The sequence below is a fragment of the Eublepharis macularius genome, chromosome 1 (assembly GCF_028583425.1).
Source record: "Eublepharis macularius isolate TG4126 chromosome 1, MPM_Emac_v1.0, whole genome shotgun sequence".
Classification (NCBI taxonomy): Eukaryota; Metazoa; Chordata; class Lepidosauria; order Squamata; family Eublepharidae; genus Eublepharis; species Eublepharis macularius.
Genome location: NC_072790.1, coordinates 225,394,417 through 225,418,153, shown reverse-complemented (window position 1 = coordinate 225,418,153; position 23,737 = coordinate 225,394,417). Strand labels below are relative to the sequence as shown.

General features: G+C 45.8%; 1 protein-coding gene across 1 annotated transcript; it reads right to left on the bottom strand.

Annotated features, from left to right (window-relative positions):
• Nucleotides 1-50: 50 nt before the first annotated feature.
• Nucleotides 51-23,737, bottom strand: LOC129336537 (actin-related protein 2-like). The gene is made up of 9 exons (XM_054989667.1): nt 23,579-23,737; nt 17,651-17,761; nt 12,501-12,716; nt 11,730-11,802; nt 9,981-10,117; nt 7,184-7,333; nt 4,514-4,659; nt 2,638-2,770; nt 51-1,975 (listed from the first exon to the last, which is right to left on the bottom strand). Exons 1-9 carry the CDS (start codon nt 23,624-23,626, stop codon nt 1,805-1,807), a joined length of 1,185 nt encoding a protein of 394 aa, XP_054845642.1. The 5' UTR covers nt 23,627-23,737; the 3' UTR covers nt 51-1,804.

Genomic DNA, 23,737 nt, shown 5'->3' with positions numbered 1-23,737 from the left:
TACATGAGTTTTTTTCCCTTGCTGGTCCTGCTCCTTGGCCCCAATCTTCCAAGGAGAAGGGCCGGTTTACCCATTGGCATCTCCCACCCCCAAGATCCCTACTCCATCCCAGGCCTCAGTCCAGTGTTAAAATAAAAGCCAGAGAGTTTGGAAAGCAAATCAACTTTTAAAAATCAAGATTTTAAAAGAGCAGTTAATGAGGGGAGTGATTTTCCTTCCCCTACAGCTGATACAAAGAACAAACTTGGTGCAAAATGCCCATATTAATCTGCCCCATTAAAAAAGTGAGACGGGGGAAGCAATCGTAGTCCCCACCAGGGGAACAGATGTCTTATCAAAGAAGAGGGAGGAAGATAGAGGTTTATGGCGAGCAGGGTAAGGTGGGGGCAGCATGAACAATTATTGCTGTGGTCCCCCAATTTTTTGTTAATGGGATGTGGCAGGAACTAGGTTCTGCTTTCTAGCAAGCATAGTAGGGGGTTCAGCAACTGGTCCCATTCTGGTGTGTCCCCCTCCCCAACTCATGCTGTCTTATCTCTTGCCTTCTCTTCCACTTGTAAAAAACAGACTGTTGGGGAGGGGGAGGACATGCAGGAGGACAAGTGAAAGGTATAGCAGCATCACTGATACTGCAGAAAGCTTTGGCAGGGATGGAGGGAAGATGGTTACCACCTCTTCTTCCAAGGGGGGACTCCTGTGCCTTTAAACGGTGCAGTTTTTCTCAACAGACCTGGTTTGAAATGCTTTCTGCTTGGGTTTATGCCTGTCACATAACAGCTGCAGACATGGGGGCCCAGTCAGGAAAAATAGGGAACAGCTCTACTTTTGGGAAGGCTGTTTTGGCAGAGGATGGGTGGATCGGTTGGGGTACTGGTTGCCTTCTCAAAAGAGGCACCTCCAGACATTGGCCTTGAACCTTGCTTTTCGTTCCTGTTTATGTTGGATCCACTGGTAGAAAAAGAGGCTTAGGGGTTGTTCCTTTCCTTTTTTTAAAAAAAGGAGGGGGCTTCTGGTATAGATCCTTACCAGCGTGGAAGGCTAAAATCCAGCCCTGAGCCTACCACTGAAAAAAACATACGTCTAGGTGAGCAAGAGCAGGGTTCCCCTTCCCATGGAGTAGCAGTCACCTCCTCCTCCTCACAAGGCAGTCAATGTCTGACTCGGGAGGCAAGACTTGTAGTTATTTGCTCATGTGGTTGGGCAGAAGGAGCAAAACCTGCTGTTTTGCAGAATTTGGGAGAGCTGAGAGCATGGAAGGAGATGAGTTGCTATCTTGAAGGAAGACAAGGCCTGGGCTTCAGCCCTGTCTCTCAGATCCCTGAGCTGTTAACTATGTTTAAAACATAGTTGTGTGGTCTCAAAACTTCTTCCCCTTTTATTCAATGGGAGGCTAGGTGCAGATGGATTGCCTGAGCCAGGCCTTGCAGCTTGCATTCCACAGAATACGTATCGCACAAAACTTCTTGGAAGATTGGACTTTGGCTCACTTGGGGCCAGTGTGGAGCCCTTAAGCCCCTTTGGGGGGGGGGAACCTTCTGTCCTGTCTGATGAATGTGATGAGGTTACTAATAAGAGTGAGCAGCTTGGGAGGGAGAAAGCAAGGAGGGAATGGGGGGGAGAGGAGGGGCAAAATAACTGCATATGCTTAGAAAACTAGAAGCTGCTAAGATTTCTTGTGTTGATCCCAAGCCACAGTGCCCCAGTTCCCCCCTCCCCAAGAGTCTGCAGTGTGTCGGCTCAACACAAGAAGGAACTGAAGACATGGGGGTGGGTAATGCATGAAGGCAAGGAGAAAGAGGAGGGCCTATCGCACCGTCACCCCCAGCTTCTCCAAAATACGGGTTCCTTTCTCCAGGTACTCAGCTCGTTGCAGCCAGAAGTTGTCCTTATCTTTCATGATGTCGGCAAGCACCGCCCCACCTAAGAACACCATGTGCTTCCTCCGGGGTGGGTCTTCAATGCGAATCTTGAATTTCTGGGATGGAAGCGGGGAGAAAAGCAAGTTTGGAAAAAGGCCACTTTCAGGGATCTCCCCCTCTCACCTCACTTGCAGGGGGGGGAATGAAATTAAGTTGTGTATAAACCACAGAGAACCGCTGTGGCATAACGGACCCAGGGAGACAGAAGTGCCACTCTGTACTTGGCTCCCCTGGGTAAGTTGCTGTGTCTCGGCCTGACCAACTTTATTGTGAAAATAAAAGGGAGGAGGAAATTTTAAAAAGTGGCTAACAGCATATTATAAAACCTAACAAAAAGAAACAATGCCGAAATTATTCACCAGAACTGATAAGAGTGCACAAGACTGCAACAAGAGGGCAAAAGTCAGGCCACTCCTAGGAAAGCTCTCAAGACCAATTTAAACAACCATGTATTTACTGCCCATTCATTTAACGCAGGGCACAATCCACTGGGTAGTTCTGTGCAAGCCCCATCAGTATGAATGACCATGCTTTTGTTTGGCTCCCATGTATTTTAATGGAGCTGGAGATCTTCCCTGTTGACTGTGCCCCACTTGTGGGTCAGCTCTGCCTGCTTCCCACTCTGCTATCCTAAATGGGGACCATTCACACTGCCTGAGATGCCTGCCTTACCAACCCATGTTGTGGGCTGAAAGCGCCGCCCCCACCTCTGACTCACCGACAGCTTTTCCACGTCACCCTTCAGCACCCGCTCCAAATACAGCTGTTTAATCTCACGTTCCAGCCGAGATGGCAGCCCAGGATACATGGTGGAACCACCCGAAAGCACAATGTGTTTGTAGAATTCAGGTCTGCGACAAGAAACACAGTGTTGCCTCTCTCTCTTTCCTCAGAAATATTTGCGTTTTTAGTATGATAGCTATGGACGCAGCTTCCAGTCCCTCGGTCATCATCTCCCAGCCAAAGGAAGGGGGGAAAGAGACTGAGCCCTGCAATCAACTGAAAGCTTGACTGGTGGACAGCTTACCTCAGCCCCCGGTGGAAAGGCAGCTATACCCAATACCCTCCCTCCTCAAGGGAGAAGAAAACTACCCAAGGAAGGGATGTGTGTATGGAGGGAAACAAAGACTTTTTAGGCAGAAACAGCCCAAAAAGACCCGCTCAGAGCCTGGGAGGAGGAGATGAGCTGCTATCCCGAAGCAAGACAAGGCTGGAATTTCGGCACTGTGTCCCAGATCCTTGAGTTGTTCACGCCGGCCTCCTATTCAAAGCATTTGGAAAGTTTTTCCAAGAGGGTGGTGGTTTCTCCCAGCTGAAAAATTTAGACGCTGGTTCAGTCAATCAAAAATAGACGTTAATGAGAATGTTGAGGCTGGCCTGTGGGCACGGGGAGTAAGCTAGTATCGTCTAGTGGTTAGAGTGTCAGACTAGAATCTGGGTGGCCCAGGTTTGATGTCCCACTCTACCTTGGAAATTTGCTGGGTGACCTTGGGACAGTCACACACCCTTAGCCCAGCCTACCTCGCAGGGTTGCTGCAAGGATATAAGGGAGGAGAAGAGAACAATGTAAGCCACTTTGGGTTCCCACTGGGGAGGTATGTGGGGTTTAAATGAAGCATATAAATAACCAGGAACGAGATCTTGGAATCACGGCGGAGATCTCACTAAAGATGTTGTCTCAGTATGTAGTGGCAACAAATAAGGGTCAAGTTCCATACTGGGAACTGAAAGCTGCCACAGTCCCAACTGCATCTGGAGTACTGTTAAAAGTTCCAGTCACACCTCGTGTGTGACACAAAAGATGTACAGCTGGAAACTATGTTACACCCCCCCACTCCCATTCTGGATTGAAGGGTGGGAACATCTTTTCTAGAAGAAAAGGCATTTGAGGCTTTTGAGGTTAAAAAAAAGAGGAATGGGGAAGGACATGGCTTATCATGGACTGCTTCTCATAAGATTAGAACAAGAAAACTGAACAGCAGTAGATTCAGGTTAGAGAAAACAGACTGCCTTACGCAACACATGGAACTCATTGCGCCAAAATGTGGCAGAGGCCTCTAGCTCAGACAGCATTCAAAAACGGTTTAAAAATTCCTGGAGAATGGCTCTATCAATGGCTATTAGATGGTACGCAAATGGAACCTCCACATACAGAATGAGTATGTAAGGGAGACTAGGGACAAATAGCAGGAGATGGTGATCGCTACCGAACGTTGCTTGCACGCATCTAGGGACATCTGACCACTTCTGATGACAGAAAGCTAGGCAAGAGAGACCTTGGCTGAGTCCAGCAAAACACGTCTTACGCTCTTAGTTTGCAAATAATTTTCTCTTACATCTGCTATTCCCACAGGGCACATTCTATCTTGTGCAGCTTCCCTACTATGCCTTTCCACACTTTCACCCAAGTTTAAAAGCTGTGGCTGTCTGAAGCCTTCATAAGAAGGAAATAGATACTTTTCCTTTTGATATTGGGGCCAGACCCTGCTGCAAGGCATTTCCTCAGTGAACCCCCAGGACTCCCAAATTCATTGCACCTCCCCTTGCCACAAACCCAGAATGGTCTCGCACCACCCTCTCCAAGCACTGCTCACCGGGTGTCAATGTCAGCCGCCTGAATGGTGTTGAAGAGGAGCTCGGCCACACCCACGCCCTCCACATTGATGAGATGTGGCTGGAACAAGGCCTCTGGGGCCTCAAAGCGCTCTCCCCCAACTTTAATCACTCGCCCATCTGGGAGCTGTGGGAATGTGAAACGACGGGTAGCATCAGTGGGATACATGGATGCCGGGGCCCCCCACAGTCCTGTGGTTTCTTCCAGCATACATCTACATTACAAACTTGTATCCGGCACCATACTGACAACAAAGAGTTACGGGATGCTTGTAACTGGGTGAAGGAGTTCCAACAGAGATTGTTTCCTTACCACCACCTCTCAGAACTACAATAACTCAACTTCTCTGAGGAGAGGAGACAATTAAACCAATATAAAATATGCCTCTGGCCTTGACGGCTTTGGAGAGGGAAAGCACAGCTAGGTTTGCTGAGGTGGGCCAATTGTTATCAGTATTAATCTTAATATCAATATTTATTTGGTTTTGGTTATCGTCCCTCCTAGAGTTTCCAGCCACAAGGTGGGGCCTGGCGTTGTTCAGGTATTCTAGCTGATCTCCGGACTACAGAGATCAGAGAACCTAGAGGAGATGTCAGTTTCGGAGGGCAGATGCTGTGGTATCACACCCCTGCAGCTCTCTCCCCCCAACTCCACTGGCTCCAAATGACCAGGAATTTCCCAGTGTGGACTTGCCAACCCCCTAGACTCACTCCTTATTGTCAACACTCGCAGTGTAAGCTCCTTGGAGCAGGGACTTGTCTCTTGGGTTTATGTCCCTTTGCAAAGTACCCCCTATAGTGATGCCATGGGAGTGGGGCAGGGAGAGTAGGGTGGCCAACAGGCCTGGATAAAAATGCCCTGTCCCTCAACAGAGGCTTAGTGTGTGGAAATGAGCAGTTGAAGATTTTCACAGTGCGGAGGTAAATAACATCATTTGGAGAACAACACGCCATTAAACCTCTGTTAAAAGGATTTTTTTTTCTTTAGGCAGCTGGCAATCCTCAGGGGGGAAGGGATAGGCCAGCGGTAACAAGGGATGGGCAGCAGTATTGTATTTAGTCATATTTAAAATGAAAAATATGATGGATTGGATCCCCCAAAAAAGTTATGCTAACTGCAGTGGTTTCTTGCATCAAAGGAATGCTTCTTGCGCTAAGATGAAACATTGCCATTAATGAAACTGATCCATAGGGTCCCACCCAAATTGTCTTTATCTTCATCAGCAAGGTATCAGCTGGTTGGCTTTTTAAAATGTTCCCTAGAGCTGAATTTCATATGCACAATAGATTAAGATGGGTAGCCATGTTAGTCTGTAGCAGTAGAAAAGAGCCAGAGTCCAGTAGCACCTATGAAACTAACAAAATTAGTGGTAGGGTATGAGCTTTCATGAGCCACAGCTCACTTACGCTAGTCACATCTGCTCCAACCCCTCAGAGATAGTCACTTGAAGGATCTTCAACAGACATTTTTGCAACTACAGTATCCCCCTGACATAGTGAGAAAGATGATTGGGAAGGCCAGAATGACACCCAGGGACAAGACAAGCCCAAAGAAAATAACAGAACACTGTTGGGGGTCACCTACAGCCCACAACTCAAGCCAGTCCAATGCATTATTAATGACCTACAACCTACGCTGGATTGTGACACTTTTTTCTTGCATACACACAGCCTGCTAATCTGAAATAACTACTCACCCACAGTGATAAACTATGTAACACTAACATGGACTCTGGTACCAAGGACTGCAAGAAAACAAGACACCAACTTTGCTCTCATTCCGAACAACATCATCAGTGGACCCAACAACATCAGCCATACCATCTCGGGTTCATGCTCCTGCTCATCCTCCAATGTGATTTACGCCATCACATGTCAGCAATGCCCCTCCACTCTCTACATTGGACAAACTGGCCAGTCCCTTCGACAAAGAATTACTGGACATAAGTCTGACATCAGGAACCAAAACATTAAAAAAACAGTGAGGGAACATTTTAACCTTCCAGGACATTCAGTTGCTGACCTAAAAGTAGCAGTTCTCCTGCAGAGGAATTTCAAAGGGAGATGAGAAAGAGAGACTGCTGAATTGCAACTGATCACAAAGCTCAAGACAATGCATCCACCTGGACTGAATAGAGACGAAGACTTCCTGTCTCATTACCAATGCTAATTTCTTCACACCCACTACCCCTCTGCATACCCCACCCTATTCAAGCACGCCAGTCATTGTCATTCACTGGCTATTATCATTCAGCTTCTGTAATCACTCCATGCTCCAAGATATAAGGACAGATGGACTCACATCCTAGCTGTATCTGAAGAAGTGAGCTGTGGCTCACAAAACCTCATACCCTACCACTAATTTTATTAGTCTTATAGGTGCTACTAGACTCTTGCTCTTTTCCACTTCATACACATGATTTGAAAATAATTTGAATAAAAAAATATATATCAAGGCTACAATACTAAGGACATTTTCCTAGGTGTAAGCCTACACACCAAAGATGTTCAGAGGTACACCTACTTTATTTCCAGGCTTTCCCGGAAATGGTTACAGGGCTCATCCCCAGGAAGCTGTGACAAGAACTAAGTCCCACTGACCTCACAGAGATTACCTCCCCTCACTTCCTCATTCTTATCCCATTGCTTACCGTGTAGGATTCTACAAGCACCGTGGTCTCTTGCGCCAGCTTCTGTTCCTGCTCAATATTGTAGCCGACGTAACAGAGCTTCTCCTTCATCATCCGCACCGTCTCAAAGTCAGCTGAGTGGTTGAAGGCATAACCACGCAATAGCAAAAGCTGCCACAGAAAGGGAGGCAATGGGTACATGTATACTAGTAACTTAATGACAATAAATAAGTGCTATCATCACAACCAATGTATGGCAATCCCTCACAGGGGTATTCAAGGCAAGAGATGAGCAGAGGTAGTTTTGCATTGCCCTCCTCTGCATAGCAGCTATGAACTTCCATCCCAGTACAGACCATGGCCAACCCTGCTAAGCTTCCAAATTCTGAGGAGATCAGGCTAGTTTGGGCTATTCAGGCGGCTATACTACTAACCTACACCTGTTTTATTACATCCTGGTTTCCCCCAAGAAACCAGGAAACTGCAAAAGATTCCATCAGAGATCTTTAGCTCCCACACAGAAGTATCTTGCCTTACTCACAATCATAGCAGCTAAAAGTGAAGCTGTTTTAAAGAATCATTTAAGGACAGTAAAGGCGACAGACACACCACATGTCACCAGTCTTTCCATTTTATATAAAGCATATATTTAACTAGGGTGTTCACTTTAAGTAAAAGCTTCCAAATGTTAAAATAACTGTTCTTATTGTTACTTCCACACATTCAGGCCATTTCCACACGTCCTTATAGGGACATCCCACTCACAGAACACTGGGGGCTTTCCCTCAGGATTCCAGACATCTCCATTTGTGAAATGGCTGCAGACTGCTTGGTTTCTGGTTTTTTGGCGCCTTTTCTGGGCCCAAGAGAAATGGCGCCAAAAAACGGAAACCAAACATCCTGCAGCCATTTCGCAAACAGAGACAGTTGGAATCCTGGGGGAAAGCTGCCAGTGTTCCGTGAGTGGCATGCCCCTATAAGGACGTGTGGAAACGACTTGAGTCTGGAATTGATGTCATTCATTTACTTAGTTTTAATGGAATATCCAGATTACATTGTTTCCATCTACTGTTTTCCACATTTTCCTGGATGGGTTTTTTCCCCGGACACGATTCATGGTGATTTCAAACATTAATATGCAATTGCATTATCAGACTGTTCCATATGGACAAAATGCTATCGATACTTCTATCTACTTTAAATTTTCCCTCCTTTCCATCTGCTTCCAGGTCATGTATTTATTAAAACATTTTTTTCTGCTTTTCAGTATAAATATACCAGAATTCACATAATAATAAAAAAACCTCACTTGCAAAATAATACAGTATGCTTCAATAAAATCCAAATAATAATTAAAACAACCTGTTACTCTAAAGCCCAGTTGGTGCTAGTTTAGACCAGAGAAAGATCAACCTCCCAGGTTTACATTTAACTTAAACCAAAAAGAAAGATTTTAGCCAGCCTCCTAAAAAAAAACCCTGAAGGGCATTAGTTTCTGCCTGTTCACTCTGGGTGCCATAGCATTCTTGAATCAATAGTTAATTATCAGTAAAAGCAGCGGGGAGGCATACATGTTTAGTCAGACCTGTTCATCAAAAGATCCTTTCAATTTGTTTTACATCCTGATTAATTACTTCCTGTCCAGATGTGTTTCCACAGCACTCCAGAATAAATAGTTAATCATACGCTTTTCTTCCTGGGGGTGTTGGTGGAGGTACTGAAATTACTGCACTCATCCTTGGCAGTCCAGGTCATTATTTTATTTCAATTATTATAACTTCACAAGTGGGGGACTCACAAGAACTTGTGAGGGACATCACATTTTCCACTATATCCTTTCCCCCTGCTCTTTCCTCTTTCCCTACCCTGACCATCCTCATAGCCTTCCCTTTCCCTGCTTTGTCTCCTTTCACCTACCCACAGCCTACCTTTATCTTGCCTCCTTGTCTTAAGCTTTCCCTCTTTCTCTCCTCCAGGCAGCCCTTCCCCAGGAAAAGTCTGGCTGAGTTGCACCGGGCCAGGATCAGCTGTGCAGAGCCAGCTACCAGGTTTTGCTTTACAGAAAGCAAGGCTTAGAAGGCTCAACAACATTGTTAATGTTGCCCAGTAATCTCCAAAATGGTCACTGAGAGCTCAGTGAGCATTTTTCTCTTAATGCAACAGGTCTTTCTATTATTCTGGGAGGTTTAATTCCACACACACACCTGGTGTATTTTTTTAATTTCAGATTTTTCTACAAGCCTGGGACTTTCTTCAAGTTTATAGTGAAATCCACATATCTATCCCTAGTTCCATTTCGTGATGTTATTGATCCACACACACTCTATGGCCCAATTCAAAATTAGATATATAATTGTGCAATTACAATTTTTTTAAAAGAACAATCACTTTGGTATAACATCTCCTAAACAAGAACAGATGAGTAACTATTGATTCAGATATGCCGTGGCAAGCCATATAAATTGACTGTAAAATTATTACAGGGAGAAAAAGAACTTTGCTGACTGGGACTTACTTCCTAAGGAACACAAAGTAGGATCTTCTTGCCCATGTTTGCCAATCCAATTCTACTTGCAGGTGACAGCAGAAAAGGAACCCGCCAGCAATGCAAAACAGCCTAACGTAGAAGCAACTACATATGTAAAATGTAGAAACTACTACTATAAGTGACAATTCATAGACCCTAAAAAACACTTGGACTCTTAGCTGGTTATACAGGAATCATCTATTTTCTGTTCTTTACTTTGAAGGCCCCACCTGTGAATTGGACAGCCCCAGCCTAAGGAAGCAAGGCTGGCTACAGACCTACGGACCCCACCTTGATGAGATATCGTGTGATGTCACGCCCTGCAATGTCCAGCCGACGAGTGAGATGGGGCAAGGAGAAGCCCTCATAAACCGGACAGATGTGTGTGACGCCATCCCCTGAATCCACCACCACACCAGTGAGGAGCCCTGCAAAGGAAACATCTTGAAGTACCGACAAACTGCAGATAATGACCAGCATACTGAGATGAAGTTCGTATCCCACTTGTGAATATGGTTGTCAGCCAACCAGGAAGGAAAAAAAAATAGTCCGGGTGAATGTTTTGCTTTTGGGACAGTTACCAGAAAAGAAGAGGTACGGTTACTTTATTTCTCCTCAGGCAGGTTTTAAAACTACTACGCTTATCTTCGTTCCATTGTTTCCTAATTCTCATGGTCATAGATGCAGAGGAGTTAGCTGTGTTAGTCTGTAGTAGCAAAATCAAAAAGAGTCCAGTAGCACCTTTAAGACTAACCAGATGCATCTGACGACGTCTGTAGTAGCAAAATCTAGCAGAAGTCTGTAGTAGCAAAATCAAAAAGAGTCCAGTAGCACCTTTAAGACTAACCAGATGCATCTGACGACGTCTGTCGTAGCAAAATCTAGCAGAAGTCTGTAGCAGCAAAATCAAAAAGAGTCCAGCAGCACCTTTAAGACTAACCAGATGCATCTGACGACGTCTGTCGTAGCAAAATCTAGCAGAAGTCTGTAGTAGCAAAATCAAAAAGAGTCCAGTAGCACCTTTAAGACTAACCAGATGCATCTGACGACGTCTGTCGTAGCAAAATCTAGCAGAAGTCTGTAGTAGCAAAATCAAAAAGAGTCCAGTAGCACCTTTAAGACTAACCAGATGCATCTGACGAAGTCTGTAGTAGCAAAATCTAGCAGAAGTCTGTAGTAGCACCTTTAAGACTAACCAGATGCATCTGACAAAGAGAACTGTGATTCTTGAAAGCTTATGCTACAATAAAGTTGGTTAGTCTTAAAGGTGCTACTGGACTCTTTTTGATTTTCCTAATTCTGTAATCCACCTTGAATCTCAGTGAGACAGGCGGACTATAAAGTAAGGAAATAAATAATACTATAAAATTTAGAAAGCATCATGAGTTCAAAGCATTGTAATTCTTAAAACAGCCCTGTGGAGTAGGTCCATATTATCTCTGTATTACAGATGAGGGTGAGGAGGCTAAGAGTAGCATGTTTAAGATTATTGGTTCCTGGAAGAGTCAACACTCGTACTGGACAGTTTTTCAGCTGCTATTTTGTATGAGTTCTGCATCTGACGTTCTTATTTTAGGAATGGGCAACCATGACTAGGAACCAGAGAACATCTACTGATTCCAATGGTGTTCTATAATACAGACTGCTCTGGAGAGACTTAACAGAGTAGACTGCCCTCCCCCCACACACATATTATGATCCTCCCCTAGATCTGACAGGCTGCAGGGTCTGTCAGTCTGTCTATCTATCTATTTTTCTTATCCCAAGATGTGTATATGTTTTGTCACTCCTCCATTTTATCCTCACAATAACCCTATGACATAAATTAGTCTGATGGGAGGAGGGGCAAGGTTACCCAATGAGCTTGGTAACTGAGCAGGGATTTGAACCCAGATCTCCATGGTCCTAATCTGGTATTCTAACCCGAACATTACACTATCTGTAGGTTGTTGTTTTTTTTAATTTCACAAAAAGAGGAACTTAATCAGGCAAAACTATGACAAGCTCTCCACCATTCCCTCCCCTCAAGCCCTAACTTACCCTGGGCATAGAGCGTCAACACTGCCTGGATAGCTATATAAACTCCCTCAAACTGGTAGGTCTCAAACATCACCTGAATCATGAAGAAAAGAAGTCAGTTAGTGTTGCCTGAGGGACTGGTTATGCCCCCCCCCCCCAACTTTCCTAAATGTATCCCTTCAAAGCTGACATGACTATCCCCTTCCTTGGGCTTCCTCCACTCCTTCAAGATCAAATGCTTGTGATCTTTCCCACTTTACCATCTTAGGCCTAGCTTACACATGCAGGAGAATGAGGTGACAGAATGTGGAAGACTGTACCACTTCGTTCTACCATGTCAGGGCTCTGCTACCTCATTACAAATATGACCTTATTCTCCTGCATGTGGGAATCAGGCCTTATAAGAGTTAGAACCTGCCCTCACCTTTCAAAGTTCAGCTATGGATTCCTCATGCCATTACTGGCCTCGGATGGGCTGGAAACCCCTTATATTTTCCCTGCCTCAGGGAAAACTATCCAAGTTTGACAACTGAGAACTGCCTTCCACACTAGTCTCAGCCTAAGTCCGTTTGGGTCAGCTTCAGTCCTCCCTCACTTTCACCTCTTCTACTTTTCTGGATATTGACTTTAAACCAAGCCCACACATCCCAGCTGTTTGTCTCTCCCTTGCAAACCGATACCCAAATGAAATCAGCTACATTTTTCCTGTTACCATGCACCTTACTGTCTTCCTCCCCAACACCCTCTCCCAGCTCCTCTGCTAATATTTCCCATTATTCCCCCTTCCCCAACCTCGATTATCTTCTCCCGGTTCTTGGTGGGGTTCATGGGGGGCTCGGTGAGTAGGATCTTGCAGTTGCGAGGGTCAACATTAAGTTTCTCAGGCCCGAAGGTGTAGTCCCACAAGTACTTCATGTCGTCCCAGTTGCGCACAATCCCATTCTCCATTGGGTAGTTCACCTCCAACATAGAGCGCAATTCACTGGCCTCATCTCCCACCATCAGGTCCTGGGCAGACAAGATACCAAATTTAAGTTTAAAGTTCAATTTTATTGGTCTGATTAGCAGAAGATTATCCTTCTTAGAATATGAAGGGGGGGAGAAAAGCTCCTGTGTTTCAGAGCATGTGCAAACAGAAGCTGGGAGAACGTTCGCTCAGATTGGTTATTTAAAGTGCTTCATATGACCTGAATGCAGGTTGTATTCCTATTGCAGGTAAGTTTTCATGATATTCGATTTGAACATGGTGACATCTCTGAGCAGCAGCTGACACATTCAGCTGTGACTGGCCTAGTCTACATGTCTTCAGGGCTTTTTTTCTGGGAAAAGAGGTGGTGGAACTCTGGGTTGGCAAGCGGCGCAGAGGGTAATCTCAACTCCCCTCTGTCTGGAGATCAGGGGGCGGGGCCACCAGCCATGTGACCATTTTCAAGAGGTTCCGGAACTCCGTTCCCCTGCGTTCCCCCTGAAAAAAAGCCCTGCATGTCTTCATTTATTTAAAACATTTATACTCCTCAGACTCAAGGCTTCTATCAATGCAGTACCAGGTTGCAAAGATATAAAATGTAACTGTGCAATTAACAAGATCGTTTTTTTTAATCCACAGTTTAAAAACACAGAATTAGAAAAAGCTCAGATTACAGATTTTAAAAATGCGCAAACTTTTAAAATGTACATAATAAAAATCCTTTATGGAGTGCTGAGGCGCTGAAGCAGATTGCTCCACATGAGGTTACAAGTGGACAGATCCCACTTTTTAAAAATGCTCCTCAGTGCAAAAGAAATCCAGCAAGTAGAAAACTAGCACAATGGGGAAGTGGGCTGGAAGAGAGCTTCCCTCCCTGCTGTGTGTGTTTTTATTTGAAGGACTTTTTTTAAGATGGAGACGTATCACCTGCAGCCTAAAGTGGTACCATCTGCTTTGCCATGTCAAGTTTCTGCCCCTTCATTCAGCTGTAAGGACCTTTTTAAAAAAAACTATTTTACTTCATTTATACTTTACCTTTCTCCCCAATGGGGTAAGCTAAAGATAGTTCCTTGTGAAAGCACCAAGTCATTACTGACCCATGGGGGGACGTCACATCACAACGTTTTCTTGGCAGACTTTTTGTTACGGGGTGGTTTGCCATTGCCTTCCCCAGTCATCTAAACTTTACCACCAGGAAACTGGGTATTCATTTTACCGACCTTGGAAGGATGGAAGGCTGAGTCAACCTTGAGCCAGCTATTTCAACCCGGCTTCTGTCAGGACGTTTTCTTGGCAGACTTTTTGTTACGGGGTGGTTTGCCATTGCCTTCCCCAGTCATCTACACTTTACCCCCAGGAAACTGAGTTCGATCGCTAGTACTGCAGCTTACCACTCTGCACCACAGGGACCCAAGCAATTTACATCATTTTCCTCTCCACTTTCTTTCCCTCCTCACATCCTGTGAGACAAGTTAGGCTGAGAGTTTTTGTGACTGGCCCAAAGACGGCCAGTGAGATTCCACAGCAGTGTGGGGAACCGAACCTGGGTCACCCAGATCCTAGTCCATCAATCTTACTATCATATTGGAGCTAAGCCTTAGTAAGCAGCTATCAAGTGATAAGCGTGTTTATGCTGTTCAGCTCTGAGAGAAGAGTTCAACCAAGAAGATTCTTTCAAAAGCAGCACGGACCCCACCCCTCCTTATCTTTTTTGTCTGAACTGTACAAGGAACAGAGCTGATTGCAACTTCCTTCCTACCATAGAGGAATAAAACAAAAGTCCAGGCACACCTTAAAGACTAACATTTATTTATTCCAGCATAAGGTTTCGTGAGTCAGAACTAACTTTATCAAATGCACTGAAGTGTTTGTGTACAGATTTATGCTACGGATGTACACTTTGTCCATTTAATGAATTGAGCTCTGATTGACGAAAGCTTCAGCTGGAATAAATGTTAGTATATAAGGTAGTACTGGACTCCCGTTTTATTTTGCTGCCCCAGATTAATACAACAATCTTTCTAGAATTAGTATAAAGAGAGGAATTGCTTATTTTCTAGAAAGCAAGGGAACCAAAAAATCAGAAGAAGATTGAGATTTGGAAGGGCAGCCATGAAGGACCTAGAAAAGACCCTTAAGAAAAAAAAAGTTGACAGGAAGAAAATTGATTTGTTTGAAATCCGGTGCTGGAGGAGAATTTTCGGGATACCATAGATGGCCGAAAAGACAAATAAGTGGGTTCTGCATCAAATCAAGCCTGAATTCTCCCTAGAAGCCAAAATGACTCAGCTAAGACTATCATACTTTTGGTCACATCACAAGATTAACTAGAAAAGAAAATAATGCTAGGAAATTTGAACTCAGTAGGAAAAGATAATGACCCAGGATGAGATGGTTTGTCTCAATAAACAGCCTTCAGTTTGAAAGATCTGAGCAAGGCTGTTAATGACAGGATGTTTTGGAGGTCATTAATTCGTAGTTTTGCCATAAAGAATTCTGGGATACCCTCCCATACTTTCATTGAACATCATTTCCTTATTGGAAAGAAACTGAGAATCTCCCTGTCCCTGTTCAATTGTAGAGCACATGCTTTGCAAACGTAAGGCCCAGTGCCTTGTATCTCCAGCTCCTGGTGTTGATTACCAGCCAGGGTCCCTATTCCCTGGGACTTATCAGTGGAAACTAACTGTCCCTCCACTGCTCCTGTCTTTGCCTTTTGAGGATACACGGTTAACATTTGTATGTGTGTAAACTCCTCGCACTGACATTCTTCCGGATTCAGCTCCCTCCACCGGGAAATTAAATCTTGGAGCGGGTGGGTGGAGGCCTTTAGCCTCTAGTGAACATGTGGGTAAATGAATGTGCATGAACAATAAAGCACCATGCAGTACACGGCCTGCCTACTCACCTGCTGCAGTTGCCTGGCTAAATTTTGAACTGTGGATAACAATGTAGGACAATTACAGTTTCCTTTTATTTCTTTAACCAAAGGAAGTTGTGGCTTTTAGATCAGAGGAAGGCAAGGCTACTGCAGGATAAATAAATGCCATGCACAGGAGGCAGTGGGATGACTTCTGTAATATGTGGGCGGGTGCTTGTAACAGGATCCTTGATGTGAAAAGGGGAGTGTTACAATTGTGTCCCTGTACATCTGTGATACATTGGCATGAAAAGGGACCTTGGCCTTGGATCAGCAGCTAGATGGAGTAAGAGCCGGAGGACCAAAGCTCAGACCCCCATTTCCGTAGACTAGCTGGGGTTTCTGGTGGAGTTGTGATTCACTGGCAGAGCATTTCCTCTGCATACAAAAGGTCCTTGCCATCTCCAGTTAATAGAATCAAGTAGCAGGCGATGGGAAAGACTCTGGAAAACTGCAGCCAGTCCTCATAGACAAGACTAACCTTGTGAGTCCAAGAGTCTGACTCGGTATAAGACAGCTAAATATGTACACGCTCTTCACACCTCTCTTGCCTCTGGTTAGGCAAACTGGAGCCCAAGAAGAAGTCTGTAGAATGGTCGGACCAAATGCTGGACCATATGGAAGGAAGACTAGTGATCAAATCAGAAAGTTGTATGTTCCAGTTCCCTGCCCTTGACTTAATTTGGCAGGGAAGGATGATGGCTCAGTGGTAGAACACACGGAGAAAGTCCCTGGTTCAGTTCCCAGCATCTTCAGTTCATAGGATCTCAGCATAACCGCAAGCATTGAAAAAGTCCCTTCTCAGTATGAGACCATCACCCACTGCAGTAAATAATACTGGGTGATTTGGTCGACCCCCAGGCTCCCCGATTCTAAGGGGACCCAGGGACCCAACATCAGTGTCCATGCACCAAATAGGGTTGCCATCTCCAAGGTGGGAAATTCCTGGAGATTTGGGGAGTGAAGCCTGGAGACAGCAGGATTTGGGGAGGGAAAAGACCTCAGCATGGTCTAATTCCATAGAGTTCACCCTTCAAAGCAGCAATTTTCTCCAGGTGAACTGATCTTTGTGGCCTGGAGATCAGTTGTAATTCCAGGAGATCTCCAGCCACCACCTGGAGACTGGCAACCCAAAGCATGTGGTGTCTTTGAGGCAAAGCTTACTGCTCCATTACTTGACTCAGACTGTCCCTTTAACCTTCCATTGCCTGACAGCTGGGAGGCAACCTCGAGCCAGGGGTGGGGAAATGAGGAGATGAAGCCCAGCTGGGGTATGGGGACAGCAGCAGCTTTCCTCAGAGTTGCTAGGATACCAAAGTAGTTCCAGAGGGGTGGAGTCTTCAAAGGGGCTGGCCCCAAGACAACCAAAGCCCTTCATAAGACTAAGGGAAAGTAGCCAAGGAGATCACCCTGGGTCTTGCTTCTCTGGCTGAACACAGCAAAGTCAGGAAAGAGGTGGTGAACAACAGAGGAAACCTTCTTCCCACTTAAGAGTCAAGCTACAAGTGACGCCTGACACAGGTTGGACACTTGTCAGCTTACCTCAAGTTTTGATGGGAAATGTAGGCGTCCTGGTTTTACAGCTTGGCTCTCCATTACAGCTGCAAGACCAGGATGCCTACATTTCCCATCAAATCTTGAGGGAAGCCGACAAGTGTCCAACCTGTGTCAGGCGTCACTTGTAGCTTGGCTCTCAGTCCAAGGTCTGTGGGAGGATGCACAGTGCCCTCTAGTGGCACGTATCTGCCAAACTTGAGCAGGTCTTCTACAACCCGCTTGGATGGACCAATGGTTTGACTTGTTCGAAGGCAGCTTCAAACATTCATAAAGAGAGCAGAAGTACGGCCCTCTCTCCTGGTTAACCCCTACAGAAGTTACACAGCTCTGTTCTCCTTCAGTTCATGTGAATTTGCAGCAGCACTACACTTCCTCCAAACGATTACAAGAAGTATATATGGTAGGTGTTTTGTTTTGTGTTGGAATTCCCCCTTCTTGTATGCCCCAAACTTTAATGCAGGCCCTTCCCACTCACCCCCCACCCCCACCACTACTCACCTTGATTTCAATGTTCCCAACTTTGGTAGTGGAACGGATGATGGGACGTCCCACCAGGGCTGGGAAGATATGTTCGGGGAAGTTCGAACCAGCATAGCCACATTTAACAAACTGGAAAAGGAAAGAAAATATGTAAAATGAAATAAACTTGAAAAAAACTGGCATGGTAGGGGCAAACTAGATGTTCACTTTTTTAAAGAGTTGGGTCTGGATTGCCTGGACCCAACTTGGGTTCCCCACAGGCAGCTGCAGAGAATGGCTTTTTAAAAATAAAGCAGAGAGCATTTGGGCTCAGAAGGCCACTGTAGGGAAAGGACTCTTCCCGCTGGCCCCCCAACCATTTTCTGTCCCAAAGCAGCACTGAGGGGCATTATTTCCCCATTCTGCTCACATTGAGTACTCTGTGCACACAGAGAAGCAACAACAGGAAAATACCCCCATAGATGCTGTTTGAGCCCAGAAAAAGGCTGACCCTGCTTAGCTTCCAGGGGGAGGCATGGACCCTTCCTCCCTCTGTGAAGGGTCGAAGCCTGAATAGCCTCTGCTTTATTTTTAATAACCATTCTCCATAGCTGGTATATGGCCGTGGGGAACCCAGACCTAACTCTTTGAAAAAGCAAACATCTAGTTTGGCTGAGAGAAAGCAAGAGAGATATCTTGCACATACAGGCACCAGCGTGGATCCTCTGATATATTTCTCATTATGGAAGAGATTCCTATCATGGAGCAGGACGGCCTCCCCTCGCTGCAGAGTTGCCAACCTCAAGATGGGTGCTAAAGATATCCTGGAATTGCAACTGGTCTCCAGACTACAGAGAAAATGACAACTTTGGATGGTGAGCTCCATGCAACCACATGCCTACCGAGCAACCCCTCTAGGCTCCACCCCCAAATCTCCAGGAATGTCCCAACTCGAAGTTGGCAACCCTATCTCCCTGTTCCTGCTGCAGCCCAAAATGCCTACTGAAATGCTGATGCTGGGAGGCAGAGTACCCCCAGGATCATAGCAGGGAGTCCGCAAAAGTCACCCTCAGTTCCATTTGTGGAAATACAGGGCATGATGCAACCCATACTAATCTAGCTGTTGCATTATTGATTTGTTTATTCCCCACTTTTTCCCCCAATGGGAACTCAGGGTGGCTTACAACAGCATTCTCCCCATCTCCATTTTATCCTTAACAACAACAACCCTGTGAGGTAGCTTAGGCTGAGAATGATTGGTCCGAAGTTACATAGTGTGCTTCCACTACAAAGAAGAGATCCTCAGTCTTTATATAACGCTTTTAAGCACTCAGAATACTTCCCTGACATTATCTCACTGTAACCCTTCCAACAACCCTGTAAGGTGTTTGTAAATTGCCATCAAGTCATAGTTGATTTATGGTGACCCCCCCTCCTCCCCATATGGTTTTCACAGCAAGAATTGAATAGAGGTGATTTGCCATTTCTTCCCTCTGCATAGCAACCCTGGACTTCCTAGGTGGTCTCCCATCTAAGCAATAACCAGGGCTGACTCTGCTTAGCTTCCAAGATCTGATGAGGTCAGGCTAGCCTGGGCCACTCAGGTCTGGGCACCCTGTAAGGTGCAGATTTCCAGGAGGAGCGGGCTGGCTTCTTTATAGCCATGACATGAGTTCATGGCAGAGATAAAATTTAAAACAAAGATTTCCTGATTTGAAGCTCAGTCTGCATGGGGGAAACTATGTTTATGAGCTCCCAGGTGCATCTTGCTGACCTCTCCAAAGTCTGCTTCAAACTGTTCCTGGGCTGTATCATTTCAAGGAGAGGCTCTCATGATGGAAAGCTACTCCATACAAAAGCATCCTGGCACTTGGAAGAATAGCATGTCAAGGAGAAAGCTAACCTAGAAGCCATTTTGGGATCTGCTTTTCTACATACAGGGATTTTTTTAATGGAGGTGCAATCTGTCTAGGGTTGCCAGCTCCAAGTTGGGAGATTCCTGGAGATCTGGGGGGGGGGGTGAAACCTGGAGAAAGTGGGGTTTGGGGAGGGAAAAAACCTTGGCATGGCATAATTCCATAGAGTCCACCCCCCAAAGTAGCCATTTTCTCCAGGAGAACTGATCTCTGTGGCCTGGAGACCAGTTGTAATTCCGGGAGATCTCCAGCCACTACCTGGAGACTGGCAACCCTAAATCCATTAGACTTGCAGTCTAAAGTGATACAGCTCAGGTATAAGATGACTGCCTCAATGAGGGGAGACCCAGAATGCTGGGCTGCATGGACTTAGCACGTTCATTTGCATCTGATCTTCATCGCAGTTAGTTTTAGGCATGTTTGAACAGCAGCTGAAAGGTCTGTAGACTGCCAAGAAGCAACGAAAGGGGCTGCCATGGGATTAGAACACAGTGTGCCCAATATTCACCCTGCTGCCACCACGATACAGACACCGTTGGGCCGGAAGATCTGCCCTCAAACCAGACCGAAGAAACTGAGAAGCAAGAGGAAGTGGAGAAACAGGAAGCGAAATTGCTAGTGGTGACTCACGGCGATGGAACAAACAGGCCAGCAAGAAGGAAGCGGCTTGCAGCCTGTGGGTTCAGAAATGTGCATACTTTGGTACGGAGAGGATCTTTTGTTCCTGCTGATTTTAGCTATCTATTGCTAGCTTCGTTGCCACATCAGCCCCAGTGGAATGCTTCCCCACTGCTCTTGCCTTACAGAATGGCGGGGCGGGGGCTCATGCCTTTCTTTCAGGCAACTATTTATTTACAACGAGAACCTCCTTAGTGGCAGTGTGTTTTAGCCAGATTTCCTTATACCATAAAACTAAAAAGTCAGTGGTCCCAAAAGGCCCGAAGTCCTCTTACCCCTGGTCTAGTACCTAGTGTTTGGGGGGAAGAAAAATGTCTTCTGGGGCAGAAGAGAGAGATTTCCTAGCAGGCTTACGCCGCGATTCCATCTCTCTGTCTTTTTGAAATCAAATACGTAAGTAAATAAATAAAGCAAGCAAGCATTGGTGAATCACAGAACACGCCGCCTTCCCGCCCACAATGCTCATGGCCAGATTTTGTGAGTCATGTTCAGCTAGAAATCTGGGAACAAAAAAACCCCGTGGAAATCTGCAAGGACGCAAGGGGGTGGCTTCGCCTACAGAGCCGTGCCCCAGAAAGCTGTCAAAGTCACAGCGCCAGGAAACAGCAGGTGGAAATGCTGCCCCAAAAGTCACACTTCAGCACCTCTCTGCTGACCCTGCTTCTGACAAATGTGCAGCCAGAGAGACAGTCACAAGAACAAAGTCAACGGACTCGGACTGGAGTCACTCTTCTTAGGATTGCACTGTAAATTCTTTGCAGCTTAATATCTTGTTTATTTATTGACTTCATTTACACCCTGCCGCCTTTCTCCCCTATTGCGACCCGAAGCGGCTTACATGGTTCTCCTCTCTTGGGGTCAGCGTAGGGTTGCCAGCCTCCAGGTAGTGGCTGGAGATCTCCCAGAATTACACCTGGTCTCCAGGCCACAGAGATCAGTTCACCTGGAGAAAATGGATACTTTGGGGGGGGGGGTGGACTCTATGGAATTATGCCATGTCAAGGTCCTTTCCCTCCCCAAACCCCACTTTCTCCAGGTTTCACCCCTCAGATCTCCAGGAATTTCCCAACTTGGAGCTGGCAACCTTAGATCAGTGTCAGAACTCTTTTCTCTCATACAGCCCAGATCAACTCCATTGCAATCATCTTCTTCATATCCCTCCACCTTTGAAAGGGAAGTAGGAAACCACAAGGGAATTTTCCTTCTACTCACAAAAACACCCAGAATCAATTCATTCAATATTCCCTCACTGCTAGTATAAACGTATACTCAGTATCTTCGTACTCTTGCGTTTTCCCCTGGAGATATTGCACATGCCCCCCAAAAGTTAGAACAAAAAATCTCACACACATACTCAAGCGGGGGAATGCCAGGTGAACTGTGGCCCACATTATGCACTTCCCACTTTACACCCTGACCTGCAGGCCTGAGTCCAATGTTTTTTCAGTTCTATGGGCACCATACAACATGGAATAACCCCCAACCCATCCCATATTTCTACTGACAAACAGTAACACATATCAGAATTTCTATTTCATTTATTGACATGCATTGAAAGGGTACAGGGGAAGAAGTTCAACCTTGGACCACCTTGATTGTGAACAAGGCAAATTGGTTTTAAGGTTGTTGTGAAAGGATCAACTGTTCTGGAGTACACCCCCTTCCACAAGTTCTAATCCAAGCTAGAGATCGTCAGTACATAATCAGGAGTGGATTAATTGGTGTGGAGCACAAAGGTACAATCAAGTCTACATGCCACAAGAGCCTTTACACGAAAGGTTTGATACAGCAGCTTCCAATAATTTCTGGAATGCCAGGACCAGAAACTGAGAAAGGACTGCAAATGTATGCATCGCTTTGGATGACTCACAGGTGACAGCATTTTGCACTCTTGGAATATTTATTACACGTTTGTAATGCTGTGTTCAGTTGACTGAACAAATAAATCTGAACCAAACAAAAAAGGAACTATTGGAAAGCATTTCTGCTTTTGATGCTCTATTAAAATTCTGCTGAATGGGTTGTCTGATATGTGATGGTTGTTTTTACGCACGCAAGTCATCATTATGTTACCATCATTGAGTGAGGACTCTCTGTGTGTGTATCAATCATCCCTGTTATCTGAAAGCCCCAGGTCTATTACCTCCAGCTGATCCAGCGAAAGTCCCTACACAATGGAGTATTCGCTAAATTCTGCAAAAATGTACTCTAAGATTCTTTAAAAAGGGAGGGTGGAGTATTATCTGGAAGCTACTCTGTGTTTCTAAAGACCTGTCCCATCCTCCCAGATGTATGTTCTCTGAACAGTTATGTGATTGTAAATCTAAAAAACTAGGCACTATTTGGCACTTGTCCATTGATTCTAACAAGTACAATACTGCTCAAGATAAGTGGATCATAGACTATATTAAAAAACGGACCCCAGCTAAGTAGTTAGCTAATGCTGATCCTCATGTGACTCTTGCAGTGGTAAAATTTTTGTCTGTGGCATTTAAATAATTATATTTTATGTAAATACTGTATATGTATTTATAGCCCACTTTTCTCGCTGCAACTCAAGGTGGATTACACAAGAGTGTAATTTCAAAGACATTTCAGTACACACTTAATAGAATTTGCAAAGATTTGAAACCAGCAGAAATCCAATACAGAGTTGAAGAAATGTTGAAACAGAGAATAAGTAATTCTAAGACTGACATATTAAACAACACAGGATCTACCCAGTAGGGTCATACTAACAGCTACAGTAGTCAAGCCTGTGGACACTCCCTATCCCTTTACTGATGCATCTCTTTGAGACAGCTTCCTTATATTACAGTCCCCCCTCTGAATGTGTGTATGTGGATATGTGCAGTATGCTTACAACTAAATAGTCTTGAGTATTAATGAATGAATGAATGGAATGTATGTGGCCTGCTGTGACTTCCCACAGGTCCTCTGCTCATGATCAGAGGCACTCATCATCTAGTATTTTGAAGCGCCCAAAGCTCTGCTACCCGAATTAGCTTCTTTTCCTTTTCCCTGCCAGGCCCTTCTGCTTTGGGATCGTATCCGTTCTACTGCAGTCAGGCCATTCTTTTCAATGGGGAACTATCCCGGGGCGCGCGGGGGCACGAAGGGGGCTCTCGCTTAAGGCCACGGGGCGGCAATCCGGAGGGAAGCGAGGCCTGGATGGGGGAAGGCGGGCCAAGAAAGTGGCTCCAGCTCGCTGCGGTCCGGGCGACATCTGCACGCTCGCCAGACCACCTCGGCCCCTCCCAGCCGTCCAGCGCGCCTCGCCCAGCCCGGGCAGCGCCTCGCCCCGGTTCCTCCTCCCCCCGCCCGCTTCTGCAGCCGAGCCGAGCCGAGCCGCCCCCCCGCCGCAGGCGCTCACCCCGGTGCCGTTGTCGCAGACCACCACGCGGCGGCCCTGGCTGTCCATGGTGGTGCCGCCTCCGCCGCCGGGTCGCGGGCTCGCAGCTTCCCTCTCGCGCTGGCCCGGCAGGAAGCGCCGCCGCCCGGCCTTGGGGCTGGGCTGGTGCAGGGAGCAGGC